This window comes from Meles meles, chromosome 15, assembly GCF_922984935.1.
Source record: "Meles meles chromosome 15, mMelMel3.1 paternal haplotype, whole genome shotgun sequence".
Classification (NCBI taxonomy): Eukaryota; Metazoa; Chordata; class Mammalia; order Carnivora; family Mustelidae; genus Meles; species Meles meles.
In genome coordinates, this window is record NC_060080.1 from 66,497,023 (window position 1) to 66,522,135 (window position 25,113).

Genomic DNA, 25,113 nt, shown 5'->3' on the forward strand with positions numbered 1-25,113 from the left:
GTGAAAATGAAATGTCCAACTTTGAATGACCAGAACTGGGGACTCTTGCAAGTGAACCAGTGGAGAGAAGAGAAGCAGTAGGTAAAGAAAAAGGGCCCATACACAGGGGAGGTTTGCGAGACCAAAACCAAACCTGACCTCACAATTTTGTTAGCATGAGCTATATGTGGCCCATTGCCAATCCTGTCACATAGTAGGTCATAAATACTTGTTGAATAAACGGATTCTCTTTTTTCTACATTTGAGGAAGCAGACCCTCGCGGCCCCATGCAAAAATAAGATAAATAAAGAAATAAACAAATAATCTGAAAGAAAGGGCAACAACAACCAGTCCAATGAATGGGGTTAATTAACTGTCCTAGGATTCACTTATCGGGAAAAAAAAAAAAAAATGTTTAACCAGTTTCTCGGGGTCCTGAGCAGCTCTCTGGGAGAGATGTTTTTCCTCTACGGGTCATGAGATATTGTCCGGAAGGCTGGAGCATCACCAAGGCTGATTCAAACCCAAGACCTCACATGCCAAGCATGCCATCTTCGGCCCGGGGTTCCGGCGTGTCTGGGAACTGGGGTGAACGGCGGGCAGAGGAGGGCAGGCGCCAAGGCGGAGAGGGCACTCGGAGGAGGGGGCGCGGACCCGGCTGCTCCGAGCGCTCTTCCGTCGGGCCTGCAGCGCCCGACTCAGCCCTTGCGCCTCCCTCAGCTCTCTCCTCCGCCCCCCTTCGCCCTCCCCCTTTCCCTCCCTTACTCCTCCTCCTCCTCCTCCTGCCGCCGCGGCCGCTGCCAGACCTCGCCAGTTCAGACCCACCGGACTGCCCTCCCCTGCCGCTCTGCCCTTGCTGCCCAGGCCGGGAGAGCAGCGCGACCGCGCAGGTAGGAGCCCCTGGCGCCCCAGTGCCCGCCGGGCCGCGCTCAGGGAAGTAAGTGGGGTAACCTCAAGGGTGCAGGGTACCGGAGAAGTGCCCCTGGACTATGCGAGATCTCTCAGGCAGAGAGGGAGGTGGAGGTGTGCGGTCTCGGAATGCGATCTGTCAGCATGTGCGAGTACCGGGGTGACATCTGTTTGGATGGGCAAGTGTGTGCGCGCCCACAATCAGCCGACGGGGCTATGCCCATAAACGAAGTTTTGAAAGTTTCAGGGGGCTAATGTACGAGATTTAAGCCGCACCTGGATTCCACAGGAGCTGGTGAAAAGCGGGAGCGCAGAGCAGCTTCTGGGGCTGCAGCCTGTTAACTTAGGAGAGGGAACCTCACCTTCCCCGGGGCGCCAGGTCGGCCGCCTGGAAACTAGTACGCGGCTGCGGTGTGGTCCCCGGATTCTGGCTGTAGGCAGCCGGATCCTGAAGGTAGCGTGCCGGGTACCAAGAGACTGATACGGCACCGAGAATCGGACCCTTGGGGCTGCTCCTCCGCGCGACCTGGGGCTTGCACACGAAACTGCGCGAAGAGAATGGCACGGAAATACCACTTTGAGGGTTTGTTCGGGGGAATAGGAGAAGGAGCTCTGAAGGGCAGGTATTCTACTAGGGGAGGAGATTGCTCTTTGAGTTTTGTTTTCGTGTTTTGCTTTAAAAAAGTTTGAGGCCAAGGTAGTTTGTATTAGTTCACAGGTATTTCCGCTAAGCTGTGCGAGGAACTTCACTAGTTGGAGGTGAGCATATAGGCAAAGCCTTAATGTTCAAGGAATATGAGATTTGCTGCCCCACCTCCTCTCTTTCTCTCTCTCTCTCTCTCTGTATGTGTGTGTCTGTCTGTCTCTCTCTCTCTCATACACACACACACACACACACACACACACACACACATAAATGCACCATTTCCTTTAAAATTAATTACCCTCTATTCTTTCCCTTCCACACCCTTTCTGGAGCCTGTTGTGTAGGAACAGTAGAAACTCCTCGCTGAATATCCTTTGTATATGTTCAGCGCAGCTGAATGGAGTAAAGTGAAATGTAATTCTGCAGCCGTTTTACAGTCTTTGGTGCCTCCTTTGGCCCAGGGAAGATTGAGGTGGGGGAGGGGAATGAGAAAGTAGATTGGAAATCGGGTATGATGGAACCTCAGCCTCTCCCTCCTGCCCTTCCTTGCTTATTACTGCACGACTAAAGTTTTGTTATTTCTCCTGCAGCAGATACTAAGCATCAGTTTGTCCTGTGTTTTCTTTGAGATTCACGATGTTGAAAGCCCTTTTCCTAACTATGCTGACTCTGGCGCTGGTCAAGTCACAGGACACCGAAGAAACCATCACGTACACGGTAAGGGGTGATGGAATCTGAGATAAGTGCGGTTCAGCGGGATTCGGTGACACAAGGGGGACTTTATCCACTCCTGCCAGTGTATGTGGTCTGTAGGCTGTGGACGGTAATAAATTAAACAGCGCTTTAGTATGGTTCACATTTAAGATTTGTTTAAATCACCCGTGGTCCCTCCAAAATTTCATTTAGATCACCAATTGAGATAGGGACCAAAATGTAATGATTTCTGCAAGACTGAAAAAGGAGACCCTTTTAAAACAAAAACCAAAGTAAGCTACATGTTCTAACACATCCAATAAATTAATGAGGGTAAGGAATTGGAAAGCCTGGATTCCTATATACATGCAGATAAAACCAAAACTTACAGAGTAAGACAAGTCAAATAAAAACAAACATCACAAAAGCACATACCTCGTTTGTATATATGACTTATGTTCTCATGTAAATGGCCCTTATTGAATTTATAAAGACTATATATCCATTTATAGTATAACTGATATAAATGCCCTTCAGGTAGAACTTATGGGCTACCAGGATGCGTATTGGCAAGTGGTCTTAAAATACATAGTGTGAAATTTGGTTTTGCATTTTCCAATTAATTGCATCTGATTATTTCCAAGTAATATTTGATTAATTAGTAGATTGCATAGGCATTACCAATGTTTAATAAAATATTGAAAATATCATCTATCAGGAATGGGTGTAGTGAGAACAGTGGGCAGTACTTACCTCACTTCCAGTGAGTTTGTTTACACCTCTTGTTTTCTCTTTTGTTTGTTTGTTTGTTTGTTTTTGTTTTGTGTCTTCTAGTTTTTAACCAGTGTCTTGAGGCAAGTGACATTTGTCCTGGATCACAATATGAAAAACATGTTTTTCTACTTGCTCCCAATTTAAAATGAAGTAATCCTACTCAAAAAAAATGTGAAAAATTTTTAAAAATAAAACTCCTAAAAGTGAGCTAATGTCAATTACTGATAATAAACATTATCTCACTTTTTGGTATCCTCTTATCCCCGAAATGTTAGTATTCATCTGGAAAATGTTCTTTGTTGTTGTTCAGATCAACTATAAATCAAGTAGGGTTTCACATAAATATTTTGTTAACTTAATGATAAATGTAGTTGCTTCCTCTGCTGAAGATAAATAAAGCATGAGAAATGAATACATGTGCTGTTTATCTTCAAATGAGAATGTTTTGTTATTCAGGCTAAACTTACTACTTTCTTAAGGAGCTAAAGTTAAATTAACTACCCATTTTTATATTCATCCAATAAAATATTTTATTGCTTTTACAGTTGCTTGTCTTATACCCCCTTCTCTTTGGTTTATCAACTAAATCACAATTATCTTTAGCAGAGAAAGGTCCCTGTGGATTAAACACTAGAGTTTTAGACCACTAACTAGGGTTCATTATTATTATAGCAGATTTTCCAGATATGACATCCTTTTTGTTTTAAAATTAGGTCTATTGTCTCTTGAACTGTGTATGCCTAATAATTTATGGTTAAAGAATAAAATATAACTACTCTGTGAGTACCCCGTTGTGGGGATACTATCTCCTTTCATTTCCATAGCAAAGGTTGAGGGAAGTGGTATCATCTTCCTTTCACCAACAGCAGAACTGAAGATCAGAGAGAGTATCTAACTTGCTGAAGGCTACACAGCCAGCAAGTGGTCTAGTCAGTCTAGGCTTGTTTAATAGTAGATCCATATTAAAGTACTGGAACTAAATAACTATCACAATCTGCATGCTCTCTCTAGATAGTATGTACAGATTATTCAGTGTACTGTCATTTTGCCTGACTTGAAAGGTAGTTTTTGGAAGATTGAGCTCATATTCACAAGACAGCGTCATATCCCCCTTCCATTTTAAAGTTAGGGTTCATTCAGCCATTTACTTGCCAAGTAGCTACCATGTGCATAAGCAGTTCTTACATCAGCAAAAGAACTTAAGTTTATTTGTTTCCTAAGAAAATCTAGAACTTTACCTCATGGAATTTACACTGGGAAAATACTGTTGAACACAAAGTTCCTAAGCAAGTACACATATTATAATTGTATCAATTATATAAATGCTAAAGAGATAGAAGAAGCAAGGATTAATGTCAGCACTGGCATATTGGAAGAGGTCAAGTTCTGTGCTGAATCTTGAAAGAAGTAATGACGTCAGATTAATCTAGAATGGCTGAAGAGGCATCGGAATCAGAGAAAGTGACATGATCCAAGTCGAGGGGTAAAACAAACCAAGACAAGTTGAGGAGATGACAAGTTTAGGTGGGCTGGGGCTGGGTGGTGAGGGGAACCCGGTGATGGCAGAAGTGGGAGGTGAGACATCTGCAAGTCCGTGTGAGGTCTTAAATGTAGGAGTAATGCAATCAAGAGAACAAGAAAGATTGTCTTGGAGGCTGTGTGCAGCACACAGAGATATGGAGGACAGCCAGACAGCCTTGCCTGTTCACGAGGCCAGGTAGGCTTACACACCAACATGGTAGATACAGACATGGACACGAAGTCAGCAGAGTTTAAAGGAAAATAAGTGGAAGAGTCAGTGTGCATGTTACAGTTATAATCCAAGGTCCTAAGAAGGGTGGTGGCACTCTGGGCAGGTTGGAGAAACTAGAAGAATTAGCTTCAGAGGTAAAGTGAGTATAGTTTTCACCCTGTGAAGTTTCAGATCCCGCTAAGATATTTAAACTGAGCTGTCTCCATTCAGCTATTTACTTGCCGAGCATCTGTTGTGCGCATAAGCAACTCTCAGCTCTATTAAAAGAATTCAAGTGTTTTGGTTTGTTCACTCTACTTTTGCTCTATCTTTCCTGAAGCATCTTCCTCAAATCTGCATCTGGTCAAATATTTTCCTGAGCTTAAAAATTCTTCAGGGAAAATAAATAAATAAATGAATACAATTATTCAGAGGCCTCTTATCACTTATAGCAGCGTTTCTCAAGAAGTAGCCCATAGGCAACCTGTGTCAGAATCACGGGGGATGCTTGTTAGGAATTCAGATCCCAAGTCTCCTACCCAGACCTGCAGAATCTGATCCTTTGGGTCTGCATTTTAATAAGCCCCCTGGGTGACCTAAGCTTGATCATAAAGCTTGAGATTCACTAACACTCAAGGTAGGCATTGGTTCCTTCTTGTCCCTCTAACTGCATGCCCCCACTCAGACTACTTGCAGCTCTTTCTGTCTTTAACAGTGCTGCATCTTTGCTCACATGCTCCCTCCTCCTAGAATTCCCACATTTCCCTGGAAAGATCCTGTAAGACCCAATTAACTTGTGACTTCCCCCATAAAGCCTCCTCTTCCACTCTGTCATGCCCACACACAGCCCTGGACAGAGTCCATCACTCTTTCCACATATATGTACCTGTCACAGCACCTGACATCTTGCTCCAACTTGTCTCCCTGTCTGCTCTTCCGATCTGTGAGCCACTTGAGGACAAGGACAAGGTCTTCATGATCTTTGCATGCCCAGGGACTAGAACGGTGCCCAGTGGGAGAAGGTACTCAGTAGACGGTTTGTTTAGAGAGTGAACTAGAGAGGACTCGTAGGAATTGAAGCTAGGAGGCGGGCCAAGGTGTGAGTGGGAGGCTTGAGACTCAGCTGCACAGCTAAGGAAAGGCAGGTGCTGGAATGCTCTAAGAGAACTGAGAGAGGAGGGGAAGAGTCAAGGGCTGAATAAAGGAACTTAGTTGTTGTTGTTTTTTTTTTCTTTCTTTTTGGTAAAATTTTTAATGTGGAAGAAGGGCAAATAAAGCAAAAAACAGGCATTCAAGGAGATTAGGGAAGATCAGTATTGAGACAGAGAAAAGAATACTGAGATGGTAATGGGCAACTGTACCAAATACAACACACGAGTTGAGGCAGCTGGTGATTGAGAAGGGAGCCTGGAAGTGATCCAATGCACAGATTTGTCGAAAGAAAAAAAGAGAGAGAGAGAAGGAAGGAAGGAAGGTGGGAAGGAAGAAGGGAAAGAAGGAAGGAAGGGAGGGAGGGAGAAAATCTAGGGAATGTTAAACTATCCACCTCATGATCTATCTGGGACTCTAGAGCAAGGATTGTAGTCATAGGAATGAAGCTTTTAGAGTGACTTCTTAGGAAGTGGATACACCAATTAACTGTCTCCTGGCCCCATCTTTGATGTTTTCTTCACAGCAATGCACAGATGGATATGAGTGGGATCCTGTAAGACAGCAGTGCAAAGGTGAGCCAACTTCAAAGACTTCCCGTCTGAACATAGCTTTCTGTCTCCATCTCATGTCACTCTTCCTGTCCTCTTTGTATTCTACCAAAAAGGCGTGAGCGTATATTTACATGTTCAAGTGTTCCCTCTGCGGGGATTCCTGATTTATTTTATTGCTGACCACAGATATTGATGAATGTGACATTGTCCCAGACGCTTGCAAAGGTGGAATGAAATGTGTCAACCACTACGGAGGATACCTCTGCCTTCCTAAAACAGCCCAGATTATTGTCAATAATGAGCAACCTCAACAAGAAATACCCGCCGGGGAAGGCGTGGGTGCAGCGGCCAATGCAGCCGCCTCCTCGGGGACAGGCGCTGGGGGCGTGGCAGCCACGGGCATGGCAGCCAGTGGAGTGATGCCCGGGGGCGGCTTTGTCGCCAGCGCTGCTGCGGTTGCAGGCCCGGAAGTGCAGACTGGCCGAAATAACTTTGTCATCCGGCGAAACCCAGCTGACCCTCAGCGCATCCCCTCCAACCCTTCTCACCGGATCCAGTGTGCAACAGGCTACGAACAGAGTGAGCATAACGTGTGCCAAGGTAAGCATGACTTACTACGCTAATGAGAACGTTCTCGTCCAAGTGCACCTCGTGGTGAGGATTAACAGCTCCAGTTTACCGAGAACTTCCCACACGCCATGGTGCTGAGTGCTTTGCCTGAATTATCATTTAATCATTGCAAAAATCCTAAAAGTTGGTTGCTGCCTGTATCATCCTCATTTTACAAATGAGAAGGCCGTGGCTCAGAGAGAGGGGTCATCAGTGGTTCCCAAGGATAGCGGCAACCATTTATAGTCACTTGGGAGCTTTTAAAACCTCCATATCCAAGCCACACCCCAGCCCCATTAAATAACAGTCTCTGGGGATGGGTTCTGGGCCTCCCTATTTTTTAAAGCTCCCCACGTGGTTCCAAGCCTGCAGCCAAGTTCGGGAATCAGGGGTCACACAGGTGGTGAGAGTAGAACTAGCCTTCAAACCCAGTCAGGCGGAGCCAGAGTCAACAGCTGTCAGAAGGAACAGTCAGGTTATTCATCTGGACTTTGAATACGTGCGTCAAGCTACTCCATAAATGTCCTCCTTTGGGTTCTCAAGTTTTCTTTTCATTGAACTTGCCACTAATTTATTTTTCTCACTGAGGAATAAAGAAATGAGACTTCTGTTTCTCCTTACCTTTGAGGAGTCTCCCCCACTCCAAATTTCTATCTTTTTCCGTTCTCATCTGAGCACATTTCTCTTCTATCACTTGCACCATGGCACCATCTGCTTGGGTTTTTCTGTTTATTTTCACAAAGAGTACATATCACTGTGTATTCTAGAAACAGCTGTAGACTCATGCTAACAAAACGATAAGAATCTTGGGCTTTGAAGATGTGTAGGATATTAGTTAACCGGACTGTGCTATGAGATTTTGTTTCCCTTTTCCTATTTAGCCAACCCTTTCAGATCTGCCTGGTGTGGAGCTCGTTACTGACAAGGGCCACGGGAGCCCCAGACTCCTTTTGCACAGCCCTGGGGCTGACAGAATAGACCCCATTTTATAGCACGGGTGCCTGGTACATATTGGTCAACAGAAAGGGTCCAGGAGTTTTTAACCTTCTACCTGTTCTGAGTGAGGAAAAGAAGCATCTTCTGTTTCCCGGAGATGCTGCCCTTTATGCACTGGGTGTGGAGTTTTATCTACTGTATGAGATAGATTTGAAATGGCTTATAAATGAAGGACACCTATCATGCCCTGACTTTTAATATTTTATATTTTGTGTTCAAATTTTTAAGTACCCCACATCAAGAGCTAACCCATGCCGTGATGGTGTCACTTTTCAGAGGGTGCATCATATTAGCATCTGTTTCGTGTTACTGTCATGAGTCAGAATTCCAATAATGATGATGAATGCTTCAGCATCTGCTTGATATTCCGATATTTAATTTAAGGATTATGTCAAGGAGATAGCCTCATGAGGTTACTTTATGTATATGTGCTTGAGTGAATATCGATAAAAAGTGTCTTGAGTTTATTGAAGACAGCAACTTTTAATTGTGTTATTTAAATATCTAGTTGGATTGGATGGTTTGGTGGTGTTTTTCCTAAAACTGGAAAGTGATACTGAAGTTTTTTTAAGTATTGACTTTTCTATACTGAATTATTTTTCATGCTCCAGTTATATATTTTAATGGTACTTAGGAGAAAAAAAAAAAAAAAAAAAAAAAAAACGAAAAATGAATGGGTCATTTCCCAAAGTGGCTTATACCTATCATTGACAAATGTGGTTGAATTCAAGAACAATGCCTAGAACTGAATGAAGAAGTTCTAGGATAGAGCATATTCAAGACTTACAACATTCACTGGTTATAGTAGAAACTGCATAATAAAATGTGAATAATAAAAATGAAATCTATTTAATTTTTTTAAAAACACTTAGACCTTACAAAATTCCTTTTCACAGATTAAAACATTTGTAATTCTTAATTCTGTGAGAATTTTTTTCTGTAGTTATAAGCTAAAACCATTAAATGCCTTGCTTATGATAGATGCTAAAAACATACTTACTGATTGTGTGCACACAGGGTATTTCTAACCCAACAGTTCTATATAATTCAACCAATTTCTTTAAGACTTGGGATTGGGGTCTGTATCATTGAAAGCAGGGTTAAAAGTTTTTTGGATGACTTAAGGCTTAAGTTGGATTTCTTCCCACCTCACAATTTTGCAAAGTGCCCATAAATGTGGATTTACTTAATTGTTGATAAAAGGGGGTTATTTCATATGATAACAACAGGATAATCTGTCTAGGGAATCTGACTAACATAAGTGGAGTCACACTTGTGCCCGTTTATTATTGAGCTAATCAAACATGCAGTCCAGCTTCTTCTAATTGCCTGCAGATGTATGACATTCTCATTCCAGGCCAGCAGCACAAAATAATGTTTTATAACCAATGTGAAAGTGCGGGGACCTCCGCTTAAAACAATAAAGTGCTCCAAGGACCTATATTTCTGACATCATTGTAGAGTTTGAAGAGCCTTCTGTTTTAATAAAGTTCTCCACTCCCTTTTAAATGTTTCATACTATGCCCAGTAATCCAAACACATTTACCATGGTTGCTGGATCGGAATAAATGAATGCCTGCAGATGAGTCATATTTGTATTAAAATTATTTCTTTTTTCCACATCTATTTTTCAACAGGTACAGTTTATCATTACATAACCTAAAGCTGAGGAGATTTTTTTATGTAATGGCTGAAATCCGTACTGTGCTTTGGTGTTAAAGTCAATTGTACCTTTGAACACACTAGTACCAGTTACAGATGGCGCCTAATAATTTAACTACCAGTAGATATTTTAAGTGTTTTCTATTTCACAAATATATTTTTAAAAATTTTATTTATTTATTTTTGGAGAAAGACATAAAGAAAGTGGGCAGAGGGGAGGGCAGAGAGAGAATCAAGCAGGCTCCCCCTGAACATGGAGCCCCACTCAGGGCTTGATCTCACAACCCTGAGATCACACCCTGAGCTGAAATCAAGAGTCTGATGCTTAACTGAATGAGCCACCCAGGTGCCCCTATTTTATAAATATGTTTTTAACCAGTCTTGTGTGTTTTAACAATCAGTGAAAACATGATATTTTTTTTTACTCCTTTTTCATGTATTTGTCCTGAATTTTTTCAAGTTTGTGCAAAAACAGGAGGTTTAAAAAGCAACACTACCTCCAGATATCAGTTCACACTGAGGAAGTTTTTTCAGACAATTTTTGCCAACTGTGGGTGATGCTGGGGGAGTAATTTTGCACTGAGAATTTCAAATGACAGGCACCATCCTTGACAGCTATAAAAACTACATGAATATCATTTTACTGTCACATACCTGGAGTCATGTATAAATGAAGTTTTAGAAATTGTTTCTCTATGACTATCATCTGCATAAAAGCCAACAGATACTCATCTGCTCCAAAAGGGAGATGAATAAATGGGGAATATATTATAACCCATTGATGGGTCACTTAATCTTTCTACAACTTTATTGCCTAGTCTCTGTGTCTCTTCCTCAAAGGCAATGGATTTCAAAATCACTAGTTCAAGTTAAGAAAGGATTTTTAAAAGCATATATAACTTTCTAAAAGCCTCATTCTCATAGAAAAATATCATTTGGGAACTGGCAAGTAAGAGAAAGTATGGATTGATCAATTTAAAGGAATTTGTTTACTTAATTCAACTTTCAAAAAATTAAACATAAGATATTTTGTATAGCTGATAGTTAAGCCATTACTAAAATCGGTCAGGATTCACAGGTATCATTTCTAACTTGCCAAAGAAACTGCAACATCAAAAATTCAACTTGATACAAATGCCTACTGAAGCTGATTGTGGACTCAAGCCAAGTACAGTACCTGGCTTGTATTATATCAGGTATAACTGACAGATGTGAAAACACAGCCCAGGGTTCCCAACTGTCTCTGTTTACCCAAGACTGTCCTAGTTCAAAAACTGAAAACCCCACATTTTGGGAAATGCCTCTGTCCTCAACAAATGGGGTGGTTGATCACCCTAGCGCACCCCCAATAACCGAATTTCTTGCACCTCACAGCCAAGAGTGAGAACTTCTCAATGTTAAAGCCATTTTTTTTCTTCAGGTTACGGCACTGTTTGTCCAGTGAAATTGTTTTTTTAATTTGTTTTGAATTTTCAAAAACCAAACTTCACTGAATTTTAAGCACCTGGACAGGGACTTCCCTTGCTGTTGTCCAGATCCCACTTGATGGTTTGTCAATAAGCAGGTTTCCACATTGTTCTAGACTTTGCATGTGCCAAATACCTAGACATTAGCACCTACATACTGAGATACATGTCATACAATAGGTAGCTCATCTTTCCACACTTCTTCTGGGGGAAAAAAATGTACCACACAACCAAATTAAATATCATGCTTCAACTATAAAATTTTGTTTGTCAAAATGAAAAAAAAATTAGCTGTATTTTAAATGATTTCATTTTTATCACTGTTGTCTGTGATTCAGGAGCAACTAAAAAGCCAAAGAGAAAAAAATGCCTTTTTATAAAGCTTAAAGGAACAACAAAAAAATTATGCTCAGGGTTTAAAAAGCTCTGCATTGTTGGGGATCACCTATTATCTTTTGCACATTTCTTTATAAACATAAGGATAACTAAAATACTATTTTGAAAAGGAAAGAAGTTATTATCTATACATGTACTTGTAAAAAGAGAGACTTGATCTAACATGTACAGATTCTCAGATGCTAGGGACGTCTTTCTTTGACTTCTTTCATTTGAAACTTATATGATCTCATATACAAAAGAGGACTTATGAATTATAGTGTAATCAAGTGGCTTAACATACCTGGCTTTGTCATAACAAAAGAGCTTTCAAACACTATCTTTTTGGTTTTTTTTTTTTTCTTTTTTAGATTCTCTACGAATGTCATTAGGGTTTCTCATTGTTTTGGTTAGTTTTGTGAGGAAATGCCCGATTTTTGTTACATATAATTATACAGCCCAGTGAAGAACTCTGATCTCAGAAAATACGTATGTTGCAAAAGGAAGACTATAATTGAGTAAATTATGATATTAACAGAAACAAATACTTCAAGCAGAAAGGAAAATGGGTATTTAGCCTGCTTACTGCTTTTCATTGCTTTTAGTTGTTAATTGCCTTTGAGTATCTAAAAATTCTCTAAAGCCATGTAAATAAATGGGGGTCGAGTTTGTAGGGATAACTTAATAACTTTTTAAATAAGCTGAAGCAGTGCAATGGAAGTGACTGATTTTCTCCTAAAAAATCTAGCACAGTGTCATAATTTACTTTTCCAGATTACAATAGTCACTGAATGCCTATTTAATTTAAGACATTTCTAATACAGGTGCCTAACTGGTTAAGGGCTGGACTCTTGGTTTCAGTTCAGGCATGATGTCAGGGTCATGAGATCAAGCCCCACTACAGGCTCCAAACTCAGTGGGGAATCTGCTTGACATTCTCTCCCTCTCCCTCAGCTCCTCCCCCTTCCTCATGCATGCGTACAGTCTCATTCTCCCTCAAATAAATAAATAAATCTTAAAAAAAGAAAGGTTTCTAATATATAATTGTGAACAATGTGTATATGTATATGTATAAGGACTCAAGAAGTGTCCTTAAAATTGCTTCATAAAAATTGAATGGCAGCCAGCTATTTGATACGAAAGAATGAAAGAGATCAGTATGATCACAGTTCTGCAAACAAAAGACTGCTGTATAACTACCTTTCATAGCGTGTGGTCCCTAGACTGGAAGCATTAGCATCATCCAGTAACTTATCAGAAATGTTCGTTCCTGGACCCCATCAGAACCTACTGAATCAGAGACTCTGGGGGATGATGCTCAACAATCTGTGTTTTAACAATCCTGCGATTTTGATGTGTGTTCAAGTTTGAGAACCAATGCCCCAACTTAATCTTAACTTCAGAAGATTGAATTCAGCTACAAAAATCAGAGGGTAAGATCATCATACTTTACATGGGAAAATGTACTTTCCGTAGTGTAGTGGTAATCACATTCGCCTCACACATGGGAAAATGTGAAGTAGGAAAAAGAAACCATCAAAAATATATATTCTGTTTCTAAGATAGAATATTTATGTTTCACTTCTCTCACCTTTCTTATTGTCATCACCAGGACTCTGATTCCTAAACATGAGTGATGATGAGTTCTAGTTAGTAGGGTATGGTATGTGTAGTGTAGAGTGATAGGAAGCATCTAAAGAAGAAAACAAGAGACTGTGCATCTCTCTGTAAAACCTGCAAATGTGAAATACCATAACAGTCTTGAATTGTTAGTGAAACTCTAAGTTCTGCTCTGGCTGTGGTAATGGTTGGTGCTAAGAGATACTCATACCTTCTGTAGGCATCCCCCTTATGCTCACAGCACAAATTGGCAAGATGAGTTAATGCTGTCTTGAGGTTTAGTCCATGCAGAGTCATAAATGAGGAGGTTGACTCTGAGTTTGGCCTTAAAGCACCTTTCATTTACCAAAGTGATAGGAGATCCTTCCACTACCGGATGCCCAGCTGACATCTCACTCTACTTAAGAGTGTTCCCATGGTGTCTTCTGTTCTTTTTAAACTTGATCAAAGATTTACTTCTCATCAAAGATAAGATCCTTGTTAAAACTCGTCAACAGTGGGGCGCCTAGGTGGCTCAGTGGGTTAAGCCTCTGCCTTCAACTCAGGTCATGATCTCAGGATCCTGGGATAGAGCCCCACATCAGGGAGCCTGCTTCCCCTTCTCTCTCTGCCTGCCTCTCGGCCTACTTGTGATCTCTCTCTCTCTGTCAAATAAATAAATAAAATCTTAAAAACAAAAACAAAAACAGCAACTAGTTAACACTTAATCTGTGGAATGAATTTCCCTCTCCCCGTAGCAGCAAAAAGAAGCAGATGAGAGTAAGATTGCAAGCCTGGGTAACTTCAGGAATGTGCACTGGTTGCTGGCTCATTATTTCTTTCTCCAGCAGAAAGTCTCAAACTGTATTCTTTGAAATCAACAAGTTGCCCCTTTTGTAGGGATTGCCTTTACACTTGCTGAATTACTGGCACAATTCTATTCTTTGAAACCAAAGAATAAACAAAATTTGTCCCAAATGTGTTTGATTTTGCACGAATGTACAAATAAGTAATTCACACCACATCTGAAATCCATTAGCATGCTTCTTTTTCCAGGAGGTATCTGCAAATTGCACACTCAAAAACAAAACTGATCAAGAAAACTGCATTCAAATATTGGCAGAAAACCGCAGCTGTCATTGCAAGCATTTAGCCACAATTTCAGGCTTGTAGTTTGAACCTAACTGATTTGTAAACATTTAATAAACATGAAGTGAAGAAATGACATAAAAGGAAGGCTGAGTGGCAAGATATCAGCAGCAGCATGGATAGCTTATTGCTGTCAATTTCATATGCCTACAGATTCAAAGGAGGGAGAGACAGTGAACCAATGTTATGTAAATGTGTATTAAATAGACTGAAAAGCTTAAGATTTCAGCAAAATCAATTTTTAAGCCTTGAACTACTTTTCAAATAATTGTGCATCTGTCCTAGTGAAGGGTAACCAAGCAATACCACAAGTGAAATTGATCAAATAGAACACAAACCCATTCAGCTAATGCTCAACAAACACAATCCAGTTTGAGAACTACTTTCTATTGTGGGCACTTTGATAAAATCAAAATAGAAGGAAGGAGTGGTCATTGTTCTTAGAGAATTTGACATCATCAACCCTTCAGTTAACAAAAAGCAATAAAAGGAACCAACAGCAGTCCAGCAAAGTAACACACAGGACTTCACAAGAAGTGTGTAACGAACTGCTAAAAGTGTCACCAGTTTGTAATACAGGTATCCTTCCAATTTACTGAAATCTATATTTGGGCAGAAAAAAAAAATGTCCCCAGAAATGTGATCAAGAATAAAAGTTTGTTTCCTCCCTGGAAAGGACCATTTTTAAAAAAAAAAGATTTCGTTCATTTATTACTTGACAGAGAGCACGAGCTCAAGGAGGGGAAGCTGCTGAGCAGAGAGCCTGATGCAGGGCTCAATCCTAGGACCCCAGGATCATGACCTGTGCTGAAGGCAGGCATTTAACCACTGAGCCACCCAGGCACCCCTAGAATGGACTATTTAAAAGAGAATGATGAGAGGAAGTTGAGAGGTGTCATGAGGAGATTAAAATCCAAACAGTAGAGGAAGTAACAATCAGTGTAGCCAAGCAGAATAGGTGAGAATCAGCATTGTGTTCCTTCTACCCTGGAATGGTTTCTCAGGACAGTCAGTCCCCAGAGACAGTGAGCTGCTGATAGGAAGGCTAATGAGGAAAGGCAAAGCGGTAGGTGGAGGAAAACCTAACCAGAAAGTACACTTGGTGCTGGGCTGCACAGCAAACATCTGTGACCAGTTCCATCTCCAGTAACTCTCCCTCGCAAAATACTGATATGTTCCTCCAACTCTGTCTAAATTTCTTCCCTAACTGTGTCCTGTTTTATTTATTATTGAATAGACACTAAGCAACTGTGGTTTTTTTGTGCACGTATGTGTGTCTAATTGAATAAATGAATGGTTTTTAAGCATCAGAGAGCTCATGCTTATAGTTTACTCTGAGTTCTAAAACCATCCTTGTAAATGAGCTGTTAAGTACCAAATGTATAGAAGGTATATTTCCCAACTATATATGTTATCAAATCTCATTAATAATTGGGATCTTAGATACCTTGTTCCCATTTTAAGCTTAAGCAGCTTGAAAGGAGCTATAAAGTCTATTCTTTATATTCTAGATTGTTTCAATAAACGTTGGTGAATAAACAGGTTTCTATTATCCCTAGAGCAAAACTAGTAATTGGAAATACTAGATTTTTTTTACTTTCTGAAAAGTCACTTAAATTGTGAATGCCTCTTTGTATCAAATATATAATTCCTCAGAAATCTAATACAGTTGTTTGAGGGGAATGTTAGAAAATATATAAATTCTCTGATATTGTGAATAAGCTCAAGGCACTTAATAAAGCTCTCTAAAATAAGAAAGGTTCAGAGCAATCCATCTTGGTCGTTTTCCTCAACTACGAGCCAGAAATTACCCTTTTTAAGTCAACTTTGTTCAAATGCGGAAGGGTAGAGTCTAGGAAAATCACTTGATTGGGTGTAGGTGACTTAAAGAAGTGCAGTTCTGTTCCCAAGGTGGGAAGACCTGAATTGCTTGGGAGGTAAGAAGAAAATCCATAGATCCCAGGAGCCCAGGAAGAAAGAACCCAGCTTACTGAGGGCCCCTTGGGAGCCAATAACTAGCTTATACTTGAACTGTAGATGAAATAAGAATTGTCAAGTAGGAAATGGAATCAGAGACATCTGCAAAAACTGCGTGTATAGCTTTTATGTATGTCCAGTCAAAATAAGAATCATTATGGGAATTGGAACTACCACTGTGCATACTGTTAAATCCCAAAAAGCTCCGGCAAATGTAATGAAACAGATTTTGCTCCCTAAACAGCTATGTGGGTTGTAAGGAATCTACCCTACTCCCTTGAGTAGAGGTGTAGAACATGGTCCAAAATGGGAAACAACTCACAGAATTCTATTCAGTGTCCTCCCTGGAAACCAGGTCTATCACGATCTGGATTAAGGAAGATTTTTTTTGTTCTATGGTGATTAGTTAGATTTTATTTGTGAAATATTTTGCAGCAGAGTTCTCCTGTCATACATATAGTCACAGATGAGCATGCCATTAAATTGTGGTTGACATTTTTACTATTTGGTAAAAAACAACAACAACAGCAACAAACCACTTAAATATCTCAGTATTTTTTTTACCAACAATTACCAAATTTTTACTCGGATTTAATTATGAAGAACAGCATATCTGTATTTCAGAGTTTGCTGTTGAATCCTTCAAACTGTTGTTGAAGAGGTTTCTTAGAGGATTAGTTCAACTCTAATTATTCTCCCAAAAAACAGGAGCAGTTGACATACCTGGCATTGTTTAACTTTACTAAACCCACTGATGAATTTTTTTCTAATCACCGCATTTTATAATTTGAAGCCTGAAGAGAGAATATTACATAAGGTGGTTTTCTCTCCTTATCCATGCTTTTTCCTGAACAGTTTGTGGTATCAGAAGACACCTCATCTAAAAGAGAAAAGGACATTCTAAAAGAAGTTGTTAAAAGACACCTCAGAAATCTGCCTCTGCAGGCTCAAGGCCTTCTTTCTTGCCTAGCTTGCATTTACTCCCACCCATACACATATACTCACACATACACCTACTCAGGTTCATACCCATATACAGGCACGTGCACAGACATGTAGGAGGCAACGTCATTTTCGGTAGGAAGTTAACATGTATCCAAATCAAACCATCAAAACTGATAAAGTTTCTAAAATGATTCTGTTACTTTCTCATTATTTCTGTAAAATCGAAATTGGAAACTGCTTTCTAAATTCATGTGTTTACCTACCACAGGGGAACAGGACACCTTGGACAGCTACTGCATTATTTAATCAACAAGTAATTTTGTTAGATGGAGTAGAGACAGGGTCAACAGAATAAAAGTAAAAGTATTAGGGGTGACCTCTAAGGCCCTGTTGTCTTACACTTCTACAGCACCCTGGACATTTCTTCACTAATCCTTCTTGGAGATTTACCTGGACTCCATCCTGACCCACCTCTGTATTCTACAAAGAGCAACAGAACTTTAAACAAAATAAACTTTTTCGGTAGAACCTCATAGAATGGATTAAAAAATAGCTTATTTGGGTGTGACACTGAATCCCTATGCTCTTTCATTCTTCAGACTTCGGTAAATTATATAGTCAGAAGGTAGCCCAGAATAAAAGTCCACTCAACAAGCAAGGCAGAAAATTCCAGTCATTCATGATTAATTAAACTTCCCAGTAAAAGCTGTGGGTCTTTTTTGTAAAAATAGTTCATGACCTGGCATATCAGAAGAACCCTAATCCAGGGAAGTAGCCAGAGGGGGGGAAATCCTCCCACACAAGCTGGTAAAGTTGCAAGGCTTTGTTCTGAACTTCAGTTGCATGACCTTCCTTCTTCAGTGATTGAAAATAAATAAAAAAATAAGGTAATGATTAAAAAAAAAGAAGCTAAATGAAAGAAGGAAACTTAATCATGGTGAAATTTAAGCAGCTAATGATAGTTCTGAAATACCAGGAATGATTATTTGGTGAACAGCTCATTCAAACAAAAAAAGTTAAATAACAAAACCATTGTAAATTAGAGTTCAACTCTAAGTAAACTAAAAAAAATCTTCTCATTGATTTTTCAATTTAAGCGGGCAAATGGATTGTGTAAGCACGCCAGAGCCATAGTTTTCAATAAACCAAGCTGTCACAGATGGTTAATACCCCAAATAGACCATCAGAATATTGCTCTATTAGAAGATCTCGGGCTATTTGGTTGCCAGTGTAAAAACCCAGTGACAAACAGTATTAGGGCTCTACTAGAAAGTTGTTTTTTTTTTTTTAAAGATTTTATTTATTCATTTGACAGAGAGAGATTACAAGTAGGCAGAGAGGCAGGCAGAGAGAGAGGAGGAAGCAGGCTCCCTGCGGAGCAGAGAGCCCGATGCGGGGCTCGATCCCAGGACCCTGAGATCATGACCCGAGCCGAAGGCAGTGGCTTAATCCACTGAGCCACCCAGGCGCCCCTCTACTAGAAAGTTTTAAAGAATTGTTGGAAATCTGGTTATAACATCCAAGTCAGGAGTAGGCAGAATTACACATTACCAAAAGTGTTACAGAGTCATAACATGGCTTTTCTTGGTAAAATACAGTTTTTTGTTTCACACTAAGGGAACAGTTTATAGTGACGAGAAAATAAGGAAGACCTCAACAAGGAAGATTGCATGAATTATCTGATCAAATATGAGTAGTGTTTTGAATTTTCTCAAGAGCTTAAAAAAATCAAATAAAGGTCCTGAGAAGTGGGTAAAACTACCTGCTAATTATTCAGTGTAGTTCTCAAGTTAGGAACGAAGAATCAGTGCAGATTCAAGTTCAGACCACGTCTTTGTACTTGATTTGGAGAGCTACATTTACAAATTTTTCTTAAAAATGACACATCACTGGTATGTCAATTCCACTACTCAGCAGAAAGAAAACACCACTTTCCCTTAAAGGAGAAGAAATAATTTCTCTTTGCTGTGACAGTTGAGTGAACCTCTTATCCACAAAGATCACAACTGAGTAACAGCAGTTGCTGAAAATTCATGACTTAAGTGTAGCTTGCTTATTAACTGATTGTAAATATATATACCAAATATTACTAGGATGAAATGGTGAAGCCTGTTATGGGACTTCCCTAGCTCCTCTGCTGAGAGACTCAAGTAACAGTGACACTCTCCCGCCAACACTACCTGCAATCACCACATACCACTCGGGATGAAAATCAGTCACTTAGGGAAAAAGAAAAAAAAAAAAAATGCAGTGAACACCTGTTAGGGTAGAGACCAGGACTGTATTCACACATTTGTGGAGAAAAAAAGCAAGATAGGGCAAACAGCTGAGCCATAATCTTCTCTTCCAGGAATCTCCTCTTACCCTGGGAGTCAGGAGCAACTTTAAGAAGAATGGGGGACAGGAAAAAAGAGATGTAGAATGGAACTGGAAGAGAAAGAAAAGGAGAGCATGATAGGCGCTTTAAGGGCAATGGGCAGTATAGACTACACCAATCAAAAATACGTTCTACTGAAGTATCTCATCAAACAGTATTACAATGACCAACTTTCCACTTATGTTCATACACATAAATGCATATTTTCCTCAAAAAAGAACCTTATGAAGAAAAAAAAAAGGAAGGGTGACTCTGAATAAATCAGTTTAACTGTTTTTACAAAATTGGCTAGTGGAGGCTTTAAATTTGCAATTCAGTTGTGTAATATGTTTTTGAGAATCTTCTGTATGCTATGTGTGATAGACCAGTGCTTCTCAAACTTCAATGCAACACGAATTACCTGGGGAGCCCCTTAAAATGAAGATTTGGATTCAGTAGGTGTGGGATGAGACCTGAGATTTCACATTTCTATAAAGCCCCCAGATTTTGTAGATATATATACAGAACCTGTCTTCCAGTAGTTGAAAGTTTGTGCTTCCCACCAGGAAGCTGATATGTCTAGTGATTCTTCATCCTCTATTTTCTGCCTTTAGCAAAATGTGGTATAATTTGGATAATTTGCATGTGGTGAGTTGTTCATTTGTTTTTTCAAAAAGATTTTTTTCTCCTCTGGTCAGTACTCAGTTTCTCCCATGTCAATTCCATTGTTATAGCTACAGCTGTAATACATAGATATTTCCTTTGCTTACTAATTAACAGAATTTTCTCCTGTAGTGGAACGTTTTTATGCTTGAATGCTCAGGAGGATCCCGGAAAGTAATCTTTGGCAGCAAAGTGTGGCAGAAACCCCAGGAAACTCAGCAAGAGACAAAGGTTCCCATCTGGGTCTTCCCCTAAGTGACTCTGACTGTATTAAGCCAGTTAGCCTCTCTGGGCCTCAGTTTTCTCAGCTGTTAAAATTAAGAAGTTGTCCTTCCCAGCTCTTACTCAAAACAATTTTAAAGGAATGAGAGAGAAATTAAGAGAGAGGTAAAGAGAGTGCACTTTGTCTAGGTTATAAGCTTTCGAAGTATGGTAGCTTTATGACTCTTGATTGCTGTGGACCTGGCCTTTTTTTTTTTTAAGATTTTATTTATTCATTTGACAGAGATCACAAGTAGACAGAGAAGCAGGCAGAGAGAGAGGAAGGGAAGCAGACTCCCCGCTGAGCAGAGAGCCCAATGCGGGCCTCGATCCCAGGACCCTGGGACCATGACCTGAGCCGAAGGCAGAGGCTTTAACCCACTGAGCCACCCAGGCGCCCCTGGACCTGGCCTTTAAACTGCTTGTATCGATAGGAGTTCTTCTTTGTCTTTCAGATGGTATTTTTACCAGGAAAACATACCAGAACAAGTTAAAATCCGCCCTGGGAAGAATGCAGGTGCATTCTGTGATTATAATAGCATTAATTACTCAGAAACAAAAAAACAGACAGTTCTAATGACGTGAAGCTTTATTGACAAAACAGTTCACACCTAGTACTGGTTGTTTGTTAAGCCTGGACCAAATCACTGAAGCTTTAAAGCTTGATCACAGCAGTCTTTTCCACAGGCACTGACAGGGGTAATTATTGTGGTTCATGTCATAGCCCAGGACTCCATTTCAATCCCAGCAGAGAAAAGAGTTATTTTTATTTGGGTGCACAGTATTTTGCCTGTATTAATATAAACTGCTTTAATATGTAAAGGTGCCAACACTAAACTTTAAAGGCTCTGTATTATTTTCTTGATTCTGAATTAAGATTTCCTGCCTTCAGTTAAGGTTCCCTGCCTTCCTAAGTACCTTTCAGCAAAGAGCAATCTGTTTAAGTTTGGGGATATTTGCAACCTCAGACTCAAACTAGGTTTACAACCAAAGTAACCAGTCTTTCCTGAGTGTATGCATTATTATCCATCACATAGAAACCATAAGGAAGTCTACACGCTAGTTATTTGTGGCCACAGAACAAATTACCCTAAAACTGAGCGGCTTGAAACAACAAACCCTTATTATCTCACATTTTTTCTGGGTCAGGAATTGAGATGTGGCTTAGCTGGATCCCCTGGCTTTGGGTCTCTCACAAGGCTGACGTCATCTCTAGGCTTCACGGGAAAGATCCACTTCCTCGCTCCCTCACTAGTGGTTGTTGGCAGGGTTTACTTCCTGCCTCTGTTGGTCATGAGTCCTTCCTCCTTCAACTCCTTGCCACATATAACTAACTCTCCATAGGCCATCTTACAGCACGGCAGGCTTCTTCACCAGAGTAAGCAATTGAGGGGGCAAGAGAGAGAGAATGCTACTAAGACTGAAGTCACAGTCTTTTGTGACATAATCATGAAAGTGACAACCCAACTCTTTTGCCATATTCCGTTCATTGGAAACAAGTCACAAGATCCAGTCCCCATTCAACGGTATGAATGCCAGAAGTCTAGAATCCTTGGGAGCCATGTCAGAAGCTGCCTACCACAATCTGTAATCAAAATTCCCCCTCCATTGATTCCAGCCCAAACACTTAGAGTTAAATCTAGAACTTTGAATGGTTTTGAAAAGCAGAATAGGAGTTAAAAAGCAAAATGCACCCACCTCCCCAGCAGTGCAGGAGACCAGATGACTCATTCAGATACACAGCCTGATGGGTGTGGTTGAAATAGGCAGAGTACCGTGTAAGAACCTCGCTCTTCTGACAGCTCCTTCTGAATGAATGCACCCTTCTCTCCTTCATGGAGTTGGAACTTCTAAAACACTACCAGTCTTCTCCAAAACCACTCCTAAATAATTACGGCTATGTCCTTTGATTCTGAAACTCCGTAATTAAAAACCCCTTTAATCCACTGTATAAATAAACAATATCTATGAAACAAAAACATTACAAGCAAACAGAACAACTACCTTTATTCTTGCAGACTAGCATATACCTATCGGTCTGTTACATAGAATAAATTTAATAAAAATTCTTCTTGCTTCATGTTAACTTTTGTCCTAGACGTCTGTGATATTTGTGTGTTTGTTGGGAAGTCATGGAAAATGTTCTCCATCTCTCCCATAGAAACCTCTGTTCTGTTTTGGTCACATTTTTCTTTCTTCAGCCTAGTCAAAAACCCGTGCCTTGAACTGTCATTTTTATGTTTACACTTGTTTACATCTTTTCTTTTGCTCAAATGTCTACTAGGAGACATGTGCTGAGCATAACCTAAGTTACAATAAATAGGTTACGTAAGACTTAGAAATTCAGAAGCCATAAAATCCAACATGGATTTTCTTAGGATTCTAAGGAGTAGGTATCTTGATTAAGAGGCAGAAATAGTGGCTTGTCTTTCAACAAGGAGAAAATAATGAGTAGAAGAACCCTCTAAGGGAAAGAAGAAAAGAGAAAAGATATATGAGCAAAAACAGAAAAACCAGTGAAGATGGAAACCAAAAAAATTGAACATATAGGAGAACGTGTAGAATCAAATGGCGGCAGGTAGAGAAAGCCACAGCCACATCCAGTCTCTTCTAAAAGAATATTCTAGTAGCTAAATTGTAAATTAACCAAATGGGAAGAATAGATAAAAGGCTAATGCAGCTATTAAAAGGAGTAATTAAAATCCAAGGGAAGTTGTTTTTTTTTCCCTTAAAATGAAATGTTAAATTGCCTTTTAAAGTGCATTTTACAGCTCTGTGTGGAATGCGGTATGGTATCTCTTTGGTTCACTCTCCCTAGCATTAGTTTCCAGATTTGCCCAGGTGTCTCTGATACCAATAATAAAAGCCTCTGTGGGCCTATTGAGTAGGCTAGGATAAATGAGTGCCTCAGCTTCCAGGTAGAGGCCAGCATCTGGCCTCAGGCCTGGAGCATCCTGGGGAGCTGGGTCTGGTCCACGGAGCAGACAGTAAGAGCTGGGGAAGCCTTCAAAGGGGCTGCCAGTCAGATCTGGTTCCCCAGATCTGGGAAACCAGATCTGACTGGCAGCCCTGGTTCCCCTTACCATGAAGTCCAGAGAAGAAAAAAAAAACAAAACAGTATTACACTCATAAGATTTCTTCATATTCAACCATCCATTTGCTAATACATTCTCTTGACATAAGTAGCCCCACTAAATTCCTTTTTCCTCATCACTAACTCTAAAATGACAGCTTAAGGATTATCCTTTCTGCCATTTACCATGAAACACAGTTCCAAACCAGTTTGTTGTAGGTTTCTGAGCTTAACCACATAGCTCACACTGAGTGGATAATCAATCATTCTATGACTAAATCCATCTGGAACAAATTTGAAGAAGTGGCCATGTAGGTTTTTTTGTTTTTTTTTTAAATTAAACTGAAACCAGAGTTGATCTCTTTTTTTCAAAGGTTTAAAAGAAAAAAATTATAAAACTCAGCAATGGGTTTTCTTCCCAGAACTCATGCATGCTCTCTGAGCAAAATTGGTTCTATCCTGCCCCCATTTTGCATTTCATTTAGTTTCTCAGAGAGATAGTACTTGAATGCTTTGGAGGAAATCCCCTTCTCAGAGAATGAGGTCATAGTCCCTCCTTGGGTAGAAGGAAAGGGGGACGTTGTGTGGCCAGTTGTCACCACAAGTTCATGCTGATCTTAAATCCCCAAACATGCAGGGCTCAACTGAGGGAATATGGAACTAAAAAAAGCCTATTTCTGTCCATTCTTGCTGGATCCACTACTTCAAAAGATCATTTAAATATCAGGAGCCTTGGCTTTAAAGAACTCCACCTTTCCCTCTCCAGACCCCAAGTTGTTCATGTAAATTGAGGATATATTTTCTCATGTATACTCTGACATCTGCACCATTCATGCATTCGTTTGTTAAATTGTTAGTTATTTATTCATCAACTCATGCATCCATGTATTCACTTAATATGTATCCAAACTATACTAGATGCCTAGACATATATCCCCTTTCTTGCAAGGACTTTTCAGGTGTAAGGTAAGGTTGGATTTTTAAAAAGTAAATGATACAAATAATCAGCTTAACAATTCAGGTCAACAAAACTTTAGTTGAGGGGCTCCTGGGTGGCTCAGCCGGTTAAGCAGCTGCCTTCAGCTCAGGTCATGATCTCAGGATCCTGGGATCAAGTCCTACATTGGGCTCCCTGCTCATCAGAGAGCCTGCTTCTCCCTCTCCCTCTGCCTGCCGTTCTGCCTACTTGTGCTCTCTGTCTGTCAAATAAATAAATAAAATCTTAAAAAAAAAAAAAAACTTTTTAGTCGAGAGCCTCAGTCCCCATGGAATCAATGGTAAAAGCAGTGGTGGGAGTCCAGAGGAGGGATTGCTTGCTACAATCAAGGGCCATAATGGGTTTTTCAGAGGCAGTGGATGTAATCTGGATCATGAAGGATGAACTGTATATAAATAATCCCGAGAAGAGGGGCGCCTGGGTGGCTCTGGTTAAAGCCTCTGCCTTCGGCTCAGGTCATGATCCCAGGGTTCTGGGATCGACCCCCACATTGGGCTCTCTGCTCCGCAGGGAGCCTGCTTCCTCCTCTCTCTCTGCCTGCCTCTCTG

At 40.3% G+C, this 25,113-nt stretch overlaps 1 protein-coding gene across 1 annotated transcript in view; it reads left to right on the top strand.

Moving 5' to 3' along the window:
• Positions 1 to 717: 717 nt before the first annotated feature.
• The window catches only part of EFEMP1 (EGF containing fibulin extracellular matrix protein 1), a 60,053-nt gene continuing 35,657 nt past the window's right edge, over positions 718 to 25,113 (top strand). Inside the window, exons 1-4 of the mRNA XM_045979770.1 lie at positions 718 to 870; positions 2,165 to 2,252; positions 6,410 to 6,458; positions 6,624 to 7,037. Coding sequence (XP_045835726.1) covers positions 2,172 to 2,252; positions 6,410 to 6,458; positions 6,624 to 7,037 — 544 coding nt within the window. The 5' untranslated portion in view covers positions 718 to 870; positions 2,165 to 2,171. The remainder of the gene's footprint in view (positions 871 to 2,164; positions 2,253 to 6,409; positions 6,459 to 6,623; positions 7,038 to 25,113) is intronic.